At 41.2% G+C, this 16257-nt stretch overlaps 1 protein-coding gene across 5 annotated transcripts; it reads left to right on the top strand.

Moving 5' to 3' along the window:
- The first annotated feature begins 887 nt into the window (after positions 1–887).
- On the top strand, positions 888–7330 carry LOC146692487 (uncharacterized). 5 transcript variants are annotated; one of them, XM_085432591.1, is made up of 5 exons: positions 888–4983; positions 5751–5855; positions 6725–6751; positions 6843–7009; positions 7234–7330. In XM_085432591.1, the coding sequence occupies exons 1-5, from the start codon at positions 4941–4943 to the stop codon at positions 7240–7242; spliced, it is 351 nt and encodes a 116-aa protein (XP_085288717.1). In that variant the 5' UTR covers positions 888–4940; the 3' UTR covers positions 7243–7330. The 5 variants fall into 5 exon arrangements, with proteins under 5 accessions (XP_085288717.1, XP_085288716.1, XP_085288714.1 ...); XM_085432590.1 differs by lacking the exons at positions 6725–6751; positions 6843–7009; positions 7234–7330 and having other exon boundaries at positions 888–2017; positions 2087–2115; positions 2339–4983; positions 5751–6526; XM_085432588.1 differs by lacking the exons at positions 6725–6751; positions 6843–7009; positions 7234–7330 and having other exon boundaries at positions 888–2017; positions 2087–4983; positions 5751–6526.
- The last annotated feature ends 8927 nt before the right edge of the window (positions 7331–16257 follow it).

The raw sequence follows: 16257 nt of genomic DNA, 5'->3' as shown, positions 1-16257 counted from the left end.
AAACTGCGCCAAACCAATTAAAAAAACTGTATTCGTGGTTTTGGTGTAGCGTAGTGTAGGAAACTTCAGGATCTGCCTACGCAGTGAAGACGAGAAGATACATGGACAACAATGATGAGATGATGATGATGATGATGATGATGATGATTATTATTATTGTTGTTGTAGCTTATAATAGAAGGTGATCACATGTGGGGTATGAAATGCTTTTTGTTTCAGTCTTTGTGACAGTGGAACTGAATCAGCCTGTTAGAGAAAATGGCCAGATGTGGATGCCCAGATACTTGTACCTCCACCACATCAACATACTCCATATATTTATTATCTTCCGCTTATCTTTACCAGGGTCACAGAGGAGCTGGAGCCTATCCCAGCTATCATAGGGCGAGAGGAGGGGTACAACCCAGAGAGGTCGCCAGTCTTTCGCAGGGGAAACAGAGACAAACAGAGACAAACAGACAATACAGTTTTTGCCCGTTGCTTGAACACTACAAACCCATGCTTAGACTAAAGTAACACAACGTGAAGCTGTTGTTACCATACCTCAAACACATGTACCCCTACCTTAAACAAAAGCGCTGCTTTGCACCCCAGTACCAATTATGCAACACACCTACTCCCTCATGCAACACACATGGTCCTGCATGCTACACTCTATTTCATACATAAGACACTTCGCTCACAAAATGAAATCTCAGGGTGCCATTCGGAAAACACATGTATCCAAAATACAAAACACATCGGGTAATTGCAACCACTCAAATACACACCTGAAGGCACCTACTTGCAAAACCGAACACCAATTAGCCAACTACAAAAAGCCCTCAGCGTAGCCATTCCAAGAACTTTGCAAGCATGGATGGAGGGAGAGCAAGATGATATTTACCCCGGTGCCTAGCGGGAGAGGACATTGCTTGCGATGTTGATGAGGTCCTGTGGCCAGACCCCAACAGACGGCGGGATCCATGAGCCCACTTATGCACAATTGTCATGGTTTTTTGTGTTTACAGTATAGTGTTTTTTCTATTGCAGTACTATTGTGTTGTTGTTGTTTTATTTGCTGTACCTGTATTCATGGTACTGCAATGTACAGTATTGAGTAGGTCTATTTGCGTTTATGGTTGTTTGGAAATGTGTCTCCTGTAAATGTGCCTTCTGAATAAACAATGGGAATCAAGGACTGCAGTGTTTTATGTACAGCAGACTAGTGTGTTCCCCCTGATCTGTGAGTGTTTGCATATGTTGCAGGTATGTGTCATTTTGTCAACAGAGTTACATTTTGACAAAGGAATGTTAGGTTTTGACAGCAGAGTTTAGGTTTTGGGAGTAGAGTTCCAATTTGGCACAGATGTGAATGGTATATTTCCCAGTGTTGTGTCATGTGTACTTGTGTGTACAGTTTTGGCACAGCGAGCGGGGTTTTGCAAAATGTGTTCAAGCAGTGGGCAAAAACTGTAATATAAGTAAAATCACATCAAACATTTACTTAAATATTTCAAGTGTGAAAGTAGAATATTGTTTCTCATGTTTACATCAGATGAGAAACATGAAAAACTTTTGTGCTTTTACTTTTTCATTTATTCAGGTGACACAAAAACAACAAAGAATCCAGCCAGAAAAACTGAAATAAGCACAAAATCAGAAACAACCCCAACAATGAAGAGTCCTTCAAAAGCAGGACTGAAGATTAAGCTGGTTGCATAAATATCTGTTTATTTTAAATTTATTTGAGCTTTTGAAATGATATGCAAATGAAAACTCACTTTAACTTTGTATATAAATACTTTTAAATACAAATCATATCACAGAAATTTGCACATTTATTAATAAAATGCTGTTACATTTTTAAAAGAAAGGAATTTACACGGAACAGAAAACTGCAACCAAATAATTTTAATAATCACATTTTTTGTGTTTGACAGATTTTTTGTTTCTTTGAGGTTCATTGTTGTCTCTGTGGGATTAGCAGCGCTTTTAATAACTGCTGCAACAGTCAATATAAGGACAAGACATAAAGGTACATTTAAGATTGAATGATTTTGAATTTTAAAACAAAACTGAAATTGACTTTCTTCTCTCATTTTAGGGAACAAAACTCAGATGGATGAAACCACAGTAAGTACAAATCTCAATAATCCTAAGGTTGTTATTCTGATCTTGTTATTTGATATTGTCATTGACCCATAACTGTGGATGATGATGTAGAAGTGTCTTTGGATAATGGGATTAAATAAACATGAACCAGCTGTCCCTCTCTGAGGGAGTGTTAACAAAAACAAAACTGCCTTCACAGAGACAGTTTTCATCCAGATATAACTGGACTGTGTCTGTTTTCCAGGGACTGAGTTTAAACCCTGCAGAGACTCAGTCTGCTCCTCAAACCAGCTGGGACTCGGTGTGATCACACACTTCACCCAGAGTTTAGACTACTTGTCAAAGTGTGCTCTGTAAATACAAATGTGTGTGACTCACTGTGAGAGCAGACGAGAGATAAGAAAGTTGGACAATGCAAAAATGTGTTTTAGTGCAACTGCAATTTTGTATTTACAGCTCACTTGTTTCAAAATTCCATTTTTTGAATAAATTGTTTGGATGATTGATGTTTGTTTTTTTTAAATAGCCTCATATTTAAATTTGTTTATTGATCTGAAACTTTCACATGTGAAAAACATACAAAAAAAGGAAATAAGGAAGAAGCCAAAGACTTTTTCACTCCACTGTAAATCAAGTAGTTGTAATCTTGAAGGAAGATTTCATGAATGCTGTTTCAGGGTGAAGAGAGTGTCCGTCATTATCACGAGTTTGAAGCTGGAAATCAAATGGATTATGTTGAAAGTTGTCAGTTTGTCGGCCCCGAAGGAAAAGACTATTTGTGGAGTAAGATGGATAAAGATGGAAATGTGCTAAACAGTGAAAAGAGTGTGTTGGGAAGATGGAACGAGTACTCTGAGGACCTGATGAATGTAAAAAATGAGAGAAAGAGGAGGATGAATGGTCAGTTAAAAGTGTCCAATGTTGGGGAAGTCCTGACGTGAAGGGAGCTTAGGAGCAGTTACAGCAAAGGCAGCATTAATCTGTTTATCAAACATTAGATTAGAGTAAAAAAAAAAACACTCCTAGGTTCCTTGCAAAGGTTTTTATTATTATTATTATGAATTCCTAAAGGGCCAAAGTCACAGCGGTCACAGGGACCAAACACAATCACCTCTGTTTTCTGTTCATTTAGGTTAAGGAAGTTAAAAGCCATCCATGCCATCCTCAACATCCTCCAAACAATCTAGCAAACCCTTCAGACGACTCACAGATTCACGTTTCAGTGGCAGGTAAATCTGTGAGTTGTCTGCATAGCAATGGAATGAGATCCCATGTTTTTCAAAAAATTGAACCCATGGGGAGCATATAAATAGAAAAGAGAACTGGACCAAGATTGGACTCCTTGAGGACCCCACAAGAAAGTGAGGCTTCTGAGGACGATGTTTCCCCCAATCTAACAGAAAAACTTTGGTTGGACAGGTAAGATTTAAACCACTCCAAAGCAGTCCCTTTGATTCTGACACAGTGCTCAAGCCGAGCGATAAGAATCCCATCAAATGCAGCACTGAGGTCTAACAGTATTAAAATGGCAAAATCTCCCAAGTCAGAAAAGTTAAAAGGTCATTAAAAACTTTTACAAGAGCAGTTTCAGTGTTGTGGTGCGTTTTTAAAACCAGACTGAAATACTTCACTAATGCCATTTTTATCTAGAAAGGTCTGGAGCTGAAGAAGGACAACTTTCTTTAGGAATGTCTGGACTGACAACCAAACATATCAAGCTTCTGTGTTTGAGCCAGAGACTGCACTTGTGGGTGAACAATACAAACATTTTATATTTCTTATATCAGTAATGTAACTTGCAACAAAACGTTCTGGGAAGCTTAAACTTAGTTTCAGAATAATTAAATCTGAGACTTTGTTTTATTGAAAAGGTTAATAAAGTTTGAAATTGTATCAAAAATAAAACAAATTATTAAATAACACCGGCTACAATATTGGTAACATATGTGTGTTGTTCAACAGAACTTTTTCCCAGGCTTTTGTTTATATGCTCAGTCGAAAACCACTTTAACATAATTTTCAGCATAATTACTATTTTTTGTGACTATTCAGTACTTGAGTATAATTTATTGAATTATTTAGTAATAAATATGAAGTAAAAAGTTTTGATCACAAATGGGATTTTTCCAAAACTAAGCTTGCTTAATAGTTCTGAACTGTTACTGTAAAGTTTATAATAAAGTCATAATAACCTGATATTTAGAATCTCCATATATCATTTCCTTTATGCTTATATGTTGTCAAACAATGGCAGTAAGAAACATAGTGTTAAAATAGCTCTATATAGCATTATCTAATCTTGAGAAGAGGTCAAAGGTCAGTTATGGGGTCTTGCTATATGCTATGAGACAAACATAGCACAGTTGTAAGTATCATAGTTTCTAGGCTCTAAGGCTTTGTCAGTTTAATAGTGAGCTTTACAAGATTGATTTTCGTGCTAAAAGCTGGCACAGAACTAAGTTCGCTTATGACCACTAGAGCTGGAAACAACCTCAAGCAATCCTAAGGCTAATCAGCACGGCTAGCATTGTTAAATGTTGTCATTGCTAACATATAGCTGTTTAACAGCATAGTGAGTAGCGAGAACGCTAAGTTATTGTTAGCTTTTAAAAGAAAAATGTTGGCAACCGTAACCATGGCCTGCGGAGGGTATATAAATGCTGCACAAGGTTCCATTCGTCCCTTTACACTTGCTATTGGACTTGTTTTGACCTGCTCCAACCTCAGCCTGTGGAAAGTTAAGTTTTCGGAAAATATTTACTGAAAGCGGATTTGACTTGCTCGCCACAACAAGTACTTCATCTTTGGATTGTTTGTACTTGTTTTTCATACAGCAAAGCCTGAAGATGGCTCGTCGTGGACTCGACAGCCCCCTGGACTTCGCTGCAGGTACTTTTAACATTTCTTCAGTTATTTTAAGAGCTACTAAATGACTGTAATAATTTAATAAGTTCCAGTGTGAATATCAAGTTTTAATGTTATCAAAATATGCTTATTCCAAGATTTTTCCCCGTAAATTGTTTGTATGCTTTAAATTTTCCGGGAGAGGTGTAGAAATTATTAACGACTGGTGTATGAATTTGAAAAAAAAGGTGTTACTTTGATTTGAAGGCTTCAAATTTGACACTTTTTTAATGATTTGGTTAAAAATAGCTTAACGGACTAAAATTTGTAAAATGCCCCAAAATCAGTCTCTGTGGTAACAGCATCTTCAGCATGTCATGACGTCAGAACACACAGGTGTAAACACACCAGATCCCGGTCCCTTCCTAACATCCTGTTCTTCTTGGATCAAAGGCTTTATTGAAATAAACTATAACTTTTCCCCTGCTACAAAACATGATAATAAAAAATAACAAAAATAAATGAATATAAAAAAGAATATGAAAACAGTAATCATAGTACAGTAGTAATAATGGTATCCTTATGTTATGCCACTACTATATCTTATTATATAGCAGTTAATGATGTGAACTTAGTTGACTTAGCTGTTTTTTGCTTGCATGAACAAGTAGAAGTGTCATTCAGTCTGACATAAATGTAGCCTAAAATGCTTTTCTCTCATCGTCTGCTCAAACTAACAGATGTAGCTCTGTTCCTTTAGCACTTGATGTTTATTACATTCTTAATGTTATTTTAAACTTGTTTCCTCACAGGTCGTCTCGACTACGTGGTTGAGCGTCCTGCAGAAGAAGGCCTTCCAGAGGTCATCAGGATCCTGGATGACTCTGATACCGAGCGTGTCAGTGAAGGTGAGTATGGTGAGTATATCCCTCTCCCATCCTCACCCTCTTCTCCTGAAGCACAGGATCCTGATGACAGTGAAGAGGAAGGTGAGTACCCTCCCTACATACCTGAGGACGTCGAAGAGGTGAGTGAAGACACTGACAATTCCTCTGACTGGAACAACTCAGAAGAGTGGGCCGATTGGCCTAGTGACGACTCGGGGTATGACACCATGGATGAGAGAGCTGATTCCCCTCTCATCCAGGAGCTCCCTCCAGAGCCGTTTTGGCACGATTGGCAACATCCTATTGCTCCAGGTGCTGCCCCGTTCGCCATGCCGCCTTTCGGCCAGGCCAACGCCCCACTCTTCCCGGTTGGTGATCCTTTAGCTTCTCCTGCTTCCTCTGCTCCTCCCTCAGCTGCTTCCTCTCCTGCTCCCTTAGCTGCTTCCTCCCCTGCTCCCTCAGCTCCTTCCTCTCCTGCTCCTTCTTCCGCTACTCTCTCAGCTTCTCCTTCAACCTCAGCTCTCACCTCCTCAGCAAAGAGAAGCGGAGACGACACCTGCACTGATGAGGTAAGTGCAAAGAGGTGCAAGGTAAGTGATGACACGTTTTATGGCCCTTCAACATCCTCGGGTTCTGTTGGTGTCAGACGCTTCTGGGAAAGGCCTTTTAACCTTTCACTTGATGACAGCGACTCTGACTAGATTATGTTGGAACTTGTTTTTAAGCTTTAAATGTTTAAGTTGGCCTTTGCAGTGTTTGTAAATGACTAACATTTTTTTCTCAAGCTCTAGCTCACCATGCAGGACAAAGGTAAGTCCGTACTTAATGTCAACACAAATAAGTAGAAAAGGTTTAAAATGATGTCGTGAACTGACTGTAGTCTCTTGTTTTTACATAAGGTATAGCCTGTGGCTCAGGGATCAGAGGTAAGGTAAAAACACATAACAGAAGAAAAGTAAAGTGAACAACTCTGTGATCTGTGAATTCATGCTTTTCTCTTTGTCTTTTTGTCTTCAGGTGCTTTACACTTGTCCTCTCCCAGCATTCAGCACTTCAGACACTCAACGCCCAGGACGGAGCTAACACAGAGAGATACTCCACCCAGAAGACAGCCTTACCCCAACCCGATGAGAAGGATGGATGACCAAATGACAAACTGGAGAGTGGTGCTGTGTTCCAGCTATGTAAGTTATCACCTCACATTGGCTACAAACTGTCTTGAAGACTAAATCCTTCCAATAGCTGGTGTAAATCATCGTCCTACAGTACTGTAGGTTTAAGTTTAGTTATAGTTATTGTGTGTATATGTTGAGTTTAAAATTGCATTTTAACAACATGCTGCAGCTACCAACAATGGAAATGCTGTTTTGTGTTAAAATGACGTCTTTCTCGTGTTATTGCTTTGCAGGGCAGCTGAGAGTGGACAGAGCTGCACAGAGGACCAAAGATCCACTCTCAGCACTTCATACCTGACTGGCCACAGCACCACCCCTCTTCACCCAGGGTGAGGAGGGCTCTGACCCCACCTGCACAGAGGGAGTTGTGAACATGCACTTCTGTGTCGGTGGGTTTAGGAGCCTCCTCACACTCACACGGATGAAGACTGTCACTGGAAGATGTCTCCATTGCATCAGCAGGACGTAAGCATTTGTATAATATTACAGTTTGTGATGTTTTATACATGTTTTTATTGCTTCACTTCAAACTAGGAGATATAAAATAAACCAGTTTTCATAATATTTTCTGTGTATTTAGTTGTTTTCTTAATAAGTTATTTGGAACATCATTGCAACCTGTCAGCTTTTTATTGGGGATTTATAAAGTTGCTGGTGGCTCAAGTGTGTACAGTGGGGTGTTGTTTTTGTCACATGGTAAAAGTGACCTCATAGGGAGCAAAAAGAACAACTGAACAATTTGGGGATTCACAGACTTTGGTAATCATTAAAAGATGAAGAAAAATAGTTTTATGTGATCAGTTTTAAGTAGTGAGCAGCAATTTAATCAAATGCTGGGATGAAATGGGACAAAAGGGTCATGTGACAGCCACATTAGTTCCCTTCCCTCGTTTAACAATGTGTAAGCAGACTGCTTTAACCTGCAATTTACTGCATGTTATTAGGCTGCATGGTACAACCACAGTCTGCTAACCACCTGTGGTGAGCGAAGGTTTTGAGGCATTGTTCGAACTACTGATGAAGCTTTATCAATGCTTGTTAAGTTTCCCAACCACATTTCATCCCGATGGTCCAAGGCTTACATCTTTATGCTCACAAACGTGCTTCTGTAATTAACCAGTAACAAATGTATTACTTTAAGTTACAGTGTGAGGGGCACTGATGAACATAAATTAGATTTAACTTGATTATGTGTTTAGGTCAAGAGACACAGACCTTCATCTGTAAGAGGCTTTTCTTAAATGTCTGATCACGATGTTTGTGTTTGTCTGCAGCATCACTGCAGCAGAGAGGGTATAACACAAGGCCACAGTCACGTGGTATTCTGTCCTGCTATTAAGTGAATAAAATACTGAAACTCTGGCAGTAGACTGGAGCGAGGCAAAGAGTATGTAAAGGGACAATAAGAGGAAATGATGGGAGAAAACAAACAAACAAAAAAAAAAAAACATACATGTCTGAGAAACAAAGGAAGAAGAAAAATAAAAAAAATGGTGGAAAAAAGGATTAGAGCCTAAATTCTAAAGCTGCAGCTTTGCATGCTGGCAGCTCCAAGATCTCACTGACATGTAATCATAGACTGAATAAACATAGGCCAGTGTGATGTCATTGATTTGTAGACTTTAATTTGTAACAAAGGGCAACCTCTGGGTACACACGACACAACACTGGGAAATATACCATTCACATCTGTGCCAAATTGAAACTCTCAAAACCTAAACTCTGCTGTCAAAACCTAACATTCCTTTGTCAAAATGTAACTGTTGACAAAATGACACATACTTGCATCATATGCAAACACTTACAGATCAGGGGGAGCACACTAGTCTACTTTATATAAAACACTGCAGTCTTTCATTGTTTATTCAGAAGGCATATTTTCAGGAGACACATTTTCAAACAACCAAAACAACAAATAGGCCTACTCAGTATTGTACATTGCAGTACCATGAGAATGGGTGAATGACTGAATGTAGTGTAAAGCACTTTGGGGTCTTTAGGGACTGAGTAAAGCGCTATACAAATGCAGGCCATTTACCATGAATTCAGAGAAAGCAAAAAAAACCCAAAAAACACCATAATACAGTAATAGAAAAAACACCATACTGTAAACACAAAAAATCATGACAATTGTGCATACGTGGGCTCATGGATCCCGCCGTCTGTTGGCGTCTGGCCACAGGACCTCATCGACATCGCAAGCAATGTCTTCTCTCGCTAGGCACCGGGGGAAAATATCCTCTTGCATGTCGAAACCATCCATGGATTGCTGTCACCTGAATGTCGCCGCAGGCCTGTTCCATTGCCTGCAGAAGAGGCATGCGGGCATGTGGTTGGCGGTCATATACACGCCATCTCCAAGCCGAAAAAAAATTCCTGTATAGGGTTTAAAAATGGTGAGTAAGGGGCAAGTATACCACTTCAAGTTGGTTGTGGTTGGAGAACCAGGCCTGGACCAGAGCAGCCTGATGGAAACAAACCTGGGCTGATCTGGTCTGTTCTGTACAACTATGTTATGGAGAGCATCTAGAAATGTGAGTATATGTTGGCTGTTGTATGGACCTAGTTTTGCATGATGATGCAGAAGCCCTCGAAGGCTTATGGCGGCACACAATGTGACATTTCCCCTGCGCTGCCCTGGGACGTGCACAATTGCCTTTGACCAATGACATTACGACCCCGTCGTCTTGTTTTGCACAGGTCGAATCCAGCTTCATCAATGAAAATGAATTCATGAGGCTGTGCAACTCCATCCATGGCCAAGAGAACATATTACTGTACTACAGTGCTACACATACAGAACCCCATCACACAGGTACCTGTGTAGCTCTCAGAATGGATCCATGTGGTACTGATATGGTACATATTCAGCTGCTACTGGATTTCACCAATACTGTATTGTACATGTAAAGGACAGTTACACTTACCCGTACATATTCAGCTCAAAGTCCTTTGACCCTGTCACTGTTCCTCTCAAATGGGACTCTGTAGAGCTGCTTCATGGTGATGCTGTGTTTACCCAAGATGCGTCTGATGGTGGTGATGCTCACATGGTTTATGCTGTTGAACACTTGCCTGTCTGCAAGTATTTGCTTTCGTAGCTGGTGGAGACGGATGGCATTGTCTGCCCTCACTAGGTCCACAACAGCAAGTTCCTGCTGTTGTGTGAACAGGCGTTGGCGTCCTCCCCCAGAAGGTCTTCGAGTCAGTCTAGAGAAATACAACCACATATTGTCATCGCTTTGCTTATTTTTCTTACAGTACTTTACTGTATGTACTGTGTCATCCACTGTACTTCAATATAAGTAATCATGCTATGTTTCACAGAAACTACCACTTTGGCTGCAAAAGGAGCCTTAGCACCCTGCAATACCCTGTACACTTGATATGGTAATGGTATATACTGTAGAACAGTGCTATAAAAACCATCTGAGTGGAGTAGAAGGTAGAGAGGTGAAGACAGACCTGTTTTCTAGTCGGAATGTTCTTATTACAGATGCCACTGTGAAGCAGCTTAGATGTGGGTGGACTCTCTGCCCAGCTTCCCTCATAGTCAGGCCATGGTTGATGACATGGTCCACCAAAGTTGCTCTTATATCATCAGAAATATGGGTCCGTGCATGGCCTCTTCGACTTCGACTTCGACCTGCTCCTCCTCCTCCTCTTGCTCTCCCTCCATCCATGCTTGCAAAGTTCTTGAATTGGCTAAACTGAGGGCTTTTTGTAGTTGGCTAATTGGTGTTCAGTTTTACAAGTAAGTGCCTTCAGGTGTGTATTTGAGTGGTTGCAATTACCCGATGTGTTTTGTATTTTGGGTACATGTGTTTTCCAAATGGCACCCTGAAATTTCATTTTGTGAACAAAGTGTCTTATGTATGAAATAGAGTGTAGCATGCAGGACCATGTGTGTTGCATAAAGGAGTAAGTGTGTTGCATAATTGCAACTAGGGTGCAAAGCAGCGCTTTTGTTTAAGGTAGGGGTACATGTGTTTGAGGTATGGTAACAAAAGCTTCAAGTTGTGTTACTTTAGTCTAAGCATGGGTTTGTAGTGTTCAAGCAACGGGCAAAAACTGTAATATCTCAAAAAGTATGAAAGGTATGACCACCAAAAGATACAGCTGGCATTAGCACAGGGAGCAGAACAGATTCAAGTTTAAATGGTGGAAATCGGCTGAAAACGGAGGGAGTAGTTAACCAGCAAAGGTCGGAGCAACTAGAATAAGGTAGAATAAAGTTTAAAGAGAAACAGGATCTCAATAGTGTGAATTCACACAATAAACAGAGGAGACAGTTTTCTGGTTGTATGAATCTCAAACATACTGGTTCCAGTCTGAGTACATATACTGGGTAAGTGACCTGGAAACTTACTGGAAGGTGACTCTAACGCATGATAGGTGGAGCAACATGTGAAACCACAGCCCCTAAATGTTTGTTTACACTGTCTTCTTGAAATATCTACTTGTGTGATTGTGTCTTAAAAATGTTCTGTGTCTTTAAAACAGAGAAACCTCTGCTTTTATATGAACTTTTCAGACGACTAAAAAGGACGATAACTAAAAGGTGTTTCTCGTAGTTCTGTCAGTCTGTGATAAATATCTTATAAAAATCATTGATGTGTCACAGCTGTGGCTGTCAAAAATGATCTTAAATAAATACAATGAACTTTGCAAATTCTTCTTTAAGCTGACTGTCCAGAGATAAGCTATCAAACCTGTGATCGATCAATATGCCAGATCTACAAGTTTTTTAACTGAAGGAAAAAAGTGTGTGACTGAGGAAAGTTAGTTTTGCAAAACACCCCAAAAACACATTTTCAAGAAAATGATAAAAGGAATCTTGAGTCTATGTAAACCTGTTTAGAGCAGATGGTTTACTTTATTTTTACAAACATATAAACTTCATAGAAAAAGTAAGGAAACTTATATTTGGACAATCAGTTCTTTGCTGTCGCACTTCTTGGCAAAAAATCTTATGCTACTGGAAAGTGTTGGGTCTGCGCTTCCACAGGCCCCGCTGCTTTAGAGACTTATTCCCGTTAATGAAACAAGACGAACAGCTCAACCGGTTTTTCACATGCTAGCAAGGGAAGGATCTCAGAGCAGCCCCTCTGCCCTCGGTGTCAGACCACTACGAAGAACCATCACGCCACAGCAGCCTTTTATTTCTGTGACACACAGTTTACACAAACACCCATTATAAAAAAAACCCTGTGGTTATAAAAGATAAGGCACTTTCATGTATACTTTCAGTTATCTCCTAAAAGCAGGAAAAGTTGATTTCAATCAATAAGAGACCCTCTGACTGAACTGTGCTTTATTTTAGGTCCCCTTCAGATATGCGATAACATGCTAAATGAAATATAACTCTCCAAATGATGCTATAATTGACTCTTGCACACAGGATGTAGGGAAGAAAAGTATTTAAACTTCAGTTTCACGTGGTTATTGCTTCAAGAACGTAAAATATGATTTTGTGAGTTTGAAAACACATAACATTGTGTGCTAAAATCCTTCAATTCAGAGCCTGGAGACATGCTTACAGCTGAGTTTTACTAAAGACATTGCCCATATTAGGAAAGAGACATGTGTTTGGCTTCACTGATTATGTAATTTTCTGGCCCTCTTTCAATGTGACAAATCAAATACAGTCCACTCCGGAGCTGCAGACATTTCACAACTCAGAAACCACAACCGAAAAAAAATCTGCTTGATTTATTTATGCACTTTGTAAAAGACATGATCCACTTTGTCTGACTTTCATTATCTGTATCATTATTATATTATATGTAAACAAGGAAAGCTTTCCCCTCATAGACATAGAAGTACTCCTGATAATTTTATCACAGCTGTGGTAATGTAAGCCACAGCTGGCCAAACAACATGCTAACATGTGAAAAGGAGAATCCACGTCTTCATACACTGAACAAAAATATAAACGCAACACTTTTGTTTTTGCTCCTATTCCCCATGGGATGGACGTAGAGACCTAAAATTCATTCCAGATACACAATATAACCATCCCTCCCAAACAGTGGTCACAAATCAGTCCAAATGTGTGGTAGTGGGCACATCTGCTATATTGAGATAATCCATCCCACCTCACAGGTGTGCCACATCAGGATGCTGATCTGACATCATGAGTAGTGCACAGGTGTACCTCAGACTGCCCACAACAAAAGGCCACCCTGGAATGTGCAGTTTTGTCTCACAGCAAAATGCCACAGATGCCACAAGCAATGAGGGAGCGTGCAATTGGCATGCTGACAGCAGGAATGTCAACCAGATCTGTCGCCCGTGCATTGAATGTTCATTTCTCAACCATAAGCCGTCTCCACAGGCGTTTCAGAGAATATGGCAGCACATCCAACCGGCCTCACAACCGCAGACCTCGTGTAACCACACCAGCCCAGGACCTCCACATCCAGCAGGTTCACCTCGAAGATCGTCTGAGACCAGCCACCCAGACAGCTGCTGGAACAATTGGTTTGCACAACCAAACAATTTCTGCACAAACTGTCAGAAACCGTCTCAGGGACGCTCAACTGCATGCCCGTCGTCCTCATCGGGGTCTTGACCTGACTCCAGCTCGTCGCCGTAGCAGACTTGTGTGGGCAAATGCTCACATTCGATGGCGTCTGGCACGTTGGAGAGGTGTGCGCTTCACGGATGAATCATGGTTCACATTGTTCAGGGCAGATGGCAGCTGAGAATGTCCCAGTTCTTGCATGGCCAGCATACTCACCGGACATGTCACCCATTGAGCATGTTCGGGATGTGCTTGACCGGCGTATACGACAGCGTGTACCAGTTCCCACGAATATCCAACAACCTCGCACAGCCATTGAAGTGGAGTGGACCAACATTCCACAGGCCACAATTGACAATCTGATAGACTCCATGCGACGATGTGTTGCACTGCATGAGGCAAATGGTGGTCACACCAGATACTGACCGGTTCTGGGTCCCCAGACCCCCAATAGCGCAAAAAACTGCACATTCCAGGGTGGCCTTTTGTTGTGGGCAGTCTGAGGTACACCTGTGCACTACTCATGATGTCAGATCAGCATCCTGATGTGGCACACCTGCGAGGTGGGGTGGATTATCTCAATATAGCAGATGTGCCCACTACCACACATTTGGACTGATTTGTGACCACTGTTTGGGAGGGATGGTTATATTGTGTATCTGGAATGAATTTTAGGTCTCTACGTCCATCCCATGGGGAATAGGAGCAGTAACAAAGGTGTTGCGTTTATATTTTTGTTGAGTGTATATAAATTAAAGTTGAAAATAAAATAACTGTACAACAAAATACACAATACACAATATAGAACTATATAAGAATGTATGAAGAAATCTAAATATAAATAAATATATACACAATAACAGCAGCTGTACAAGTATTAACCGGAAATGAAGAATATAGTGACCAGTGTTGTGCAAAACCAAAGTCCAGAAAGTCCAGTGTGTGTGTAAGAACCATATGTGTGGGTCAGTACTGTGTGGTGGTGTGATTGAGAGACCGTATCGCCTGCGGGAAGAAGCTCCTCCTCAGTCTCTCTGTGTTGGTCTTCAGGGAGCAGAATCGCTTTCCTGACCTCAACAGAGAGAACAGTCTGTTGTTGGGATGGCTGAGGTCCTTCACCATCTTCCTGGCCTTGGTCCAGCACCGCCTGCTGTAGATTGAGTGCAGGTCAGGGAGCTCGGAGCGGATGGTGCGCTCAGCTGACCGCACAACCCTCTGTAGAGCTCGTCTGTCCTGCATGGTGCTGTTCCCGAACCAGGTTAAGATGTTTCCCGCCAGGATGCTCTCTATGGTGCACGAGTAAAAGTTCCTGAGCACCTTGGAGGGCAGTTGGAAGTCTCTCAAGCGTCTGAGGTGGTAGAGACGCTGTCGGGCCTTTTTCACCACGGTGTTGATGTGACAGGACCATGACAGGTCCTGCGTGATGTGAACTCCGAGGTATTTGAAGCTGTCCACTCTCTCCACTGGGCACTCGTTGATGACGGGGGTCTGGTAGTTCCTCTCCTGCTTAGTGCTGAAGTCCACTATCAGCTCCTTTGTCTTACTGACGTTTAGAAGGAGGTTGTTCCTCTGGCACCAGTTCTCCAGATTCCTAATCTCCTTCAGGTAGGCCGTCTCGTTGTTATCAGAGATCAGGCCCACCACGACGGTGTCGTCAGCAAACTTGATGATGGTGGTGGAGCTGGTAGTGGCCACACAGTCATATGTGTACAAAGAGTACAGCAGGGGGCTCAGAACACACCCCTGGGGGGCTCCAGTGCTGAGAGTGGTGGAGGCTGAGACATGTCCGCCCATCCTTACTGCCTGTGGTCTGCCAGTTAGGAAGTTGGAGATCCACTGACACATAGATGAGCTGAGTCCCAGATGCTCCAGCTTGGTGGTGAGTGTGGAGGGAATTATGGTGTTAAATGCAGAGCTGTAGTCTATGAAGAGCATTTTAACATAATTCCCCCTTCTAGTGTCCAAGTGAGTGAGTGATGTGTGGAGGAGATGAGAGATGGCATCGTCTGTGGAACGATTTGGACGGTAAGCGAACTGTAGTGGGTCCAGTGTGTCTGGTAGTGAAGAAATGATGAAGTCTCTGACCAGGCGTTCAAAGCACTTCATCACTACTGAGGTGAGGGCTACAGGGCGATAGTCATTGAGAGAAGCAGGGTGGGGTTTCTTCGGGACAGGAACAATGATGGACTCTTTGAAGCATGTGGGGATCACCGACTGAGATAAAGAGATGTTGAATATCTCAGTGAATATCTAATTTGTGCTTTGGACTGTCACCAGATTTCTTCTAGAAGTTTCTTGCCAGTCAGCAACTATCTTGGCAACACCACTTGAGTTTGTGTGTTGCATGCTAACATCCTTATCATATGTGTAATAATACTAAAGCGTCATCTTATGCACACACAAAAAACAAATATGGCTCCTTCGTGCAGGGTTTTCTGGTATGTTCATTTATGCTTCCCAATTAAAAAAAAAAAAGAAAAAAAAAAAGAAAAAGCAAAGTTCTTGCTTCTCAGCCACTGCGGCCACATCCTCACCGTTTTTTAGGCAGTTATATAAACATACTGTGAGTGAGTCATAAGCTTAAATACAATAGTTGAAGGAACAAAAACTTAATGTTTAAAAATACCAGTCAAATCTGATTAAAGTAAATAAATAATAAGTATACAATGTAGTTTTAAGACTTCTCAATGTTTCGTAACATTAATGTTCTATGAACTCGTGAGTCCAGAAA

Source organism: Copadichromis virginalis, linkage group LG15 (genome assembly GCF_057382275.1).
Source record: "Copadichromis virginalis isolate Kocher_CV1m ecotype Utaka linkage group LG15, C_Virginalis_male_GT1.1, whole genome shotgun sequence".
Taxonomy (NCBI): Eukaryota; Metazoa; Chordata; class Actinopteri; order Cichliformes; family Cichlidae; genus Copadichromis; species Copadichromis virginalis.
The sequence above is the reverse complement of the archived record's forward strand: the minus strand, read 5'-3'. Positions and strand labels throughout refer to the sequence as shown.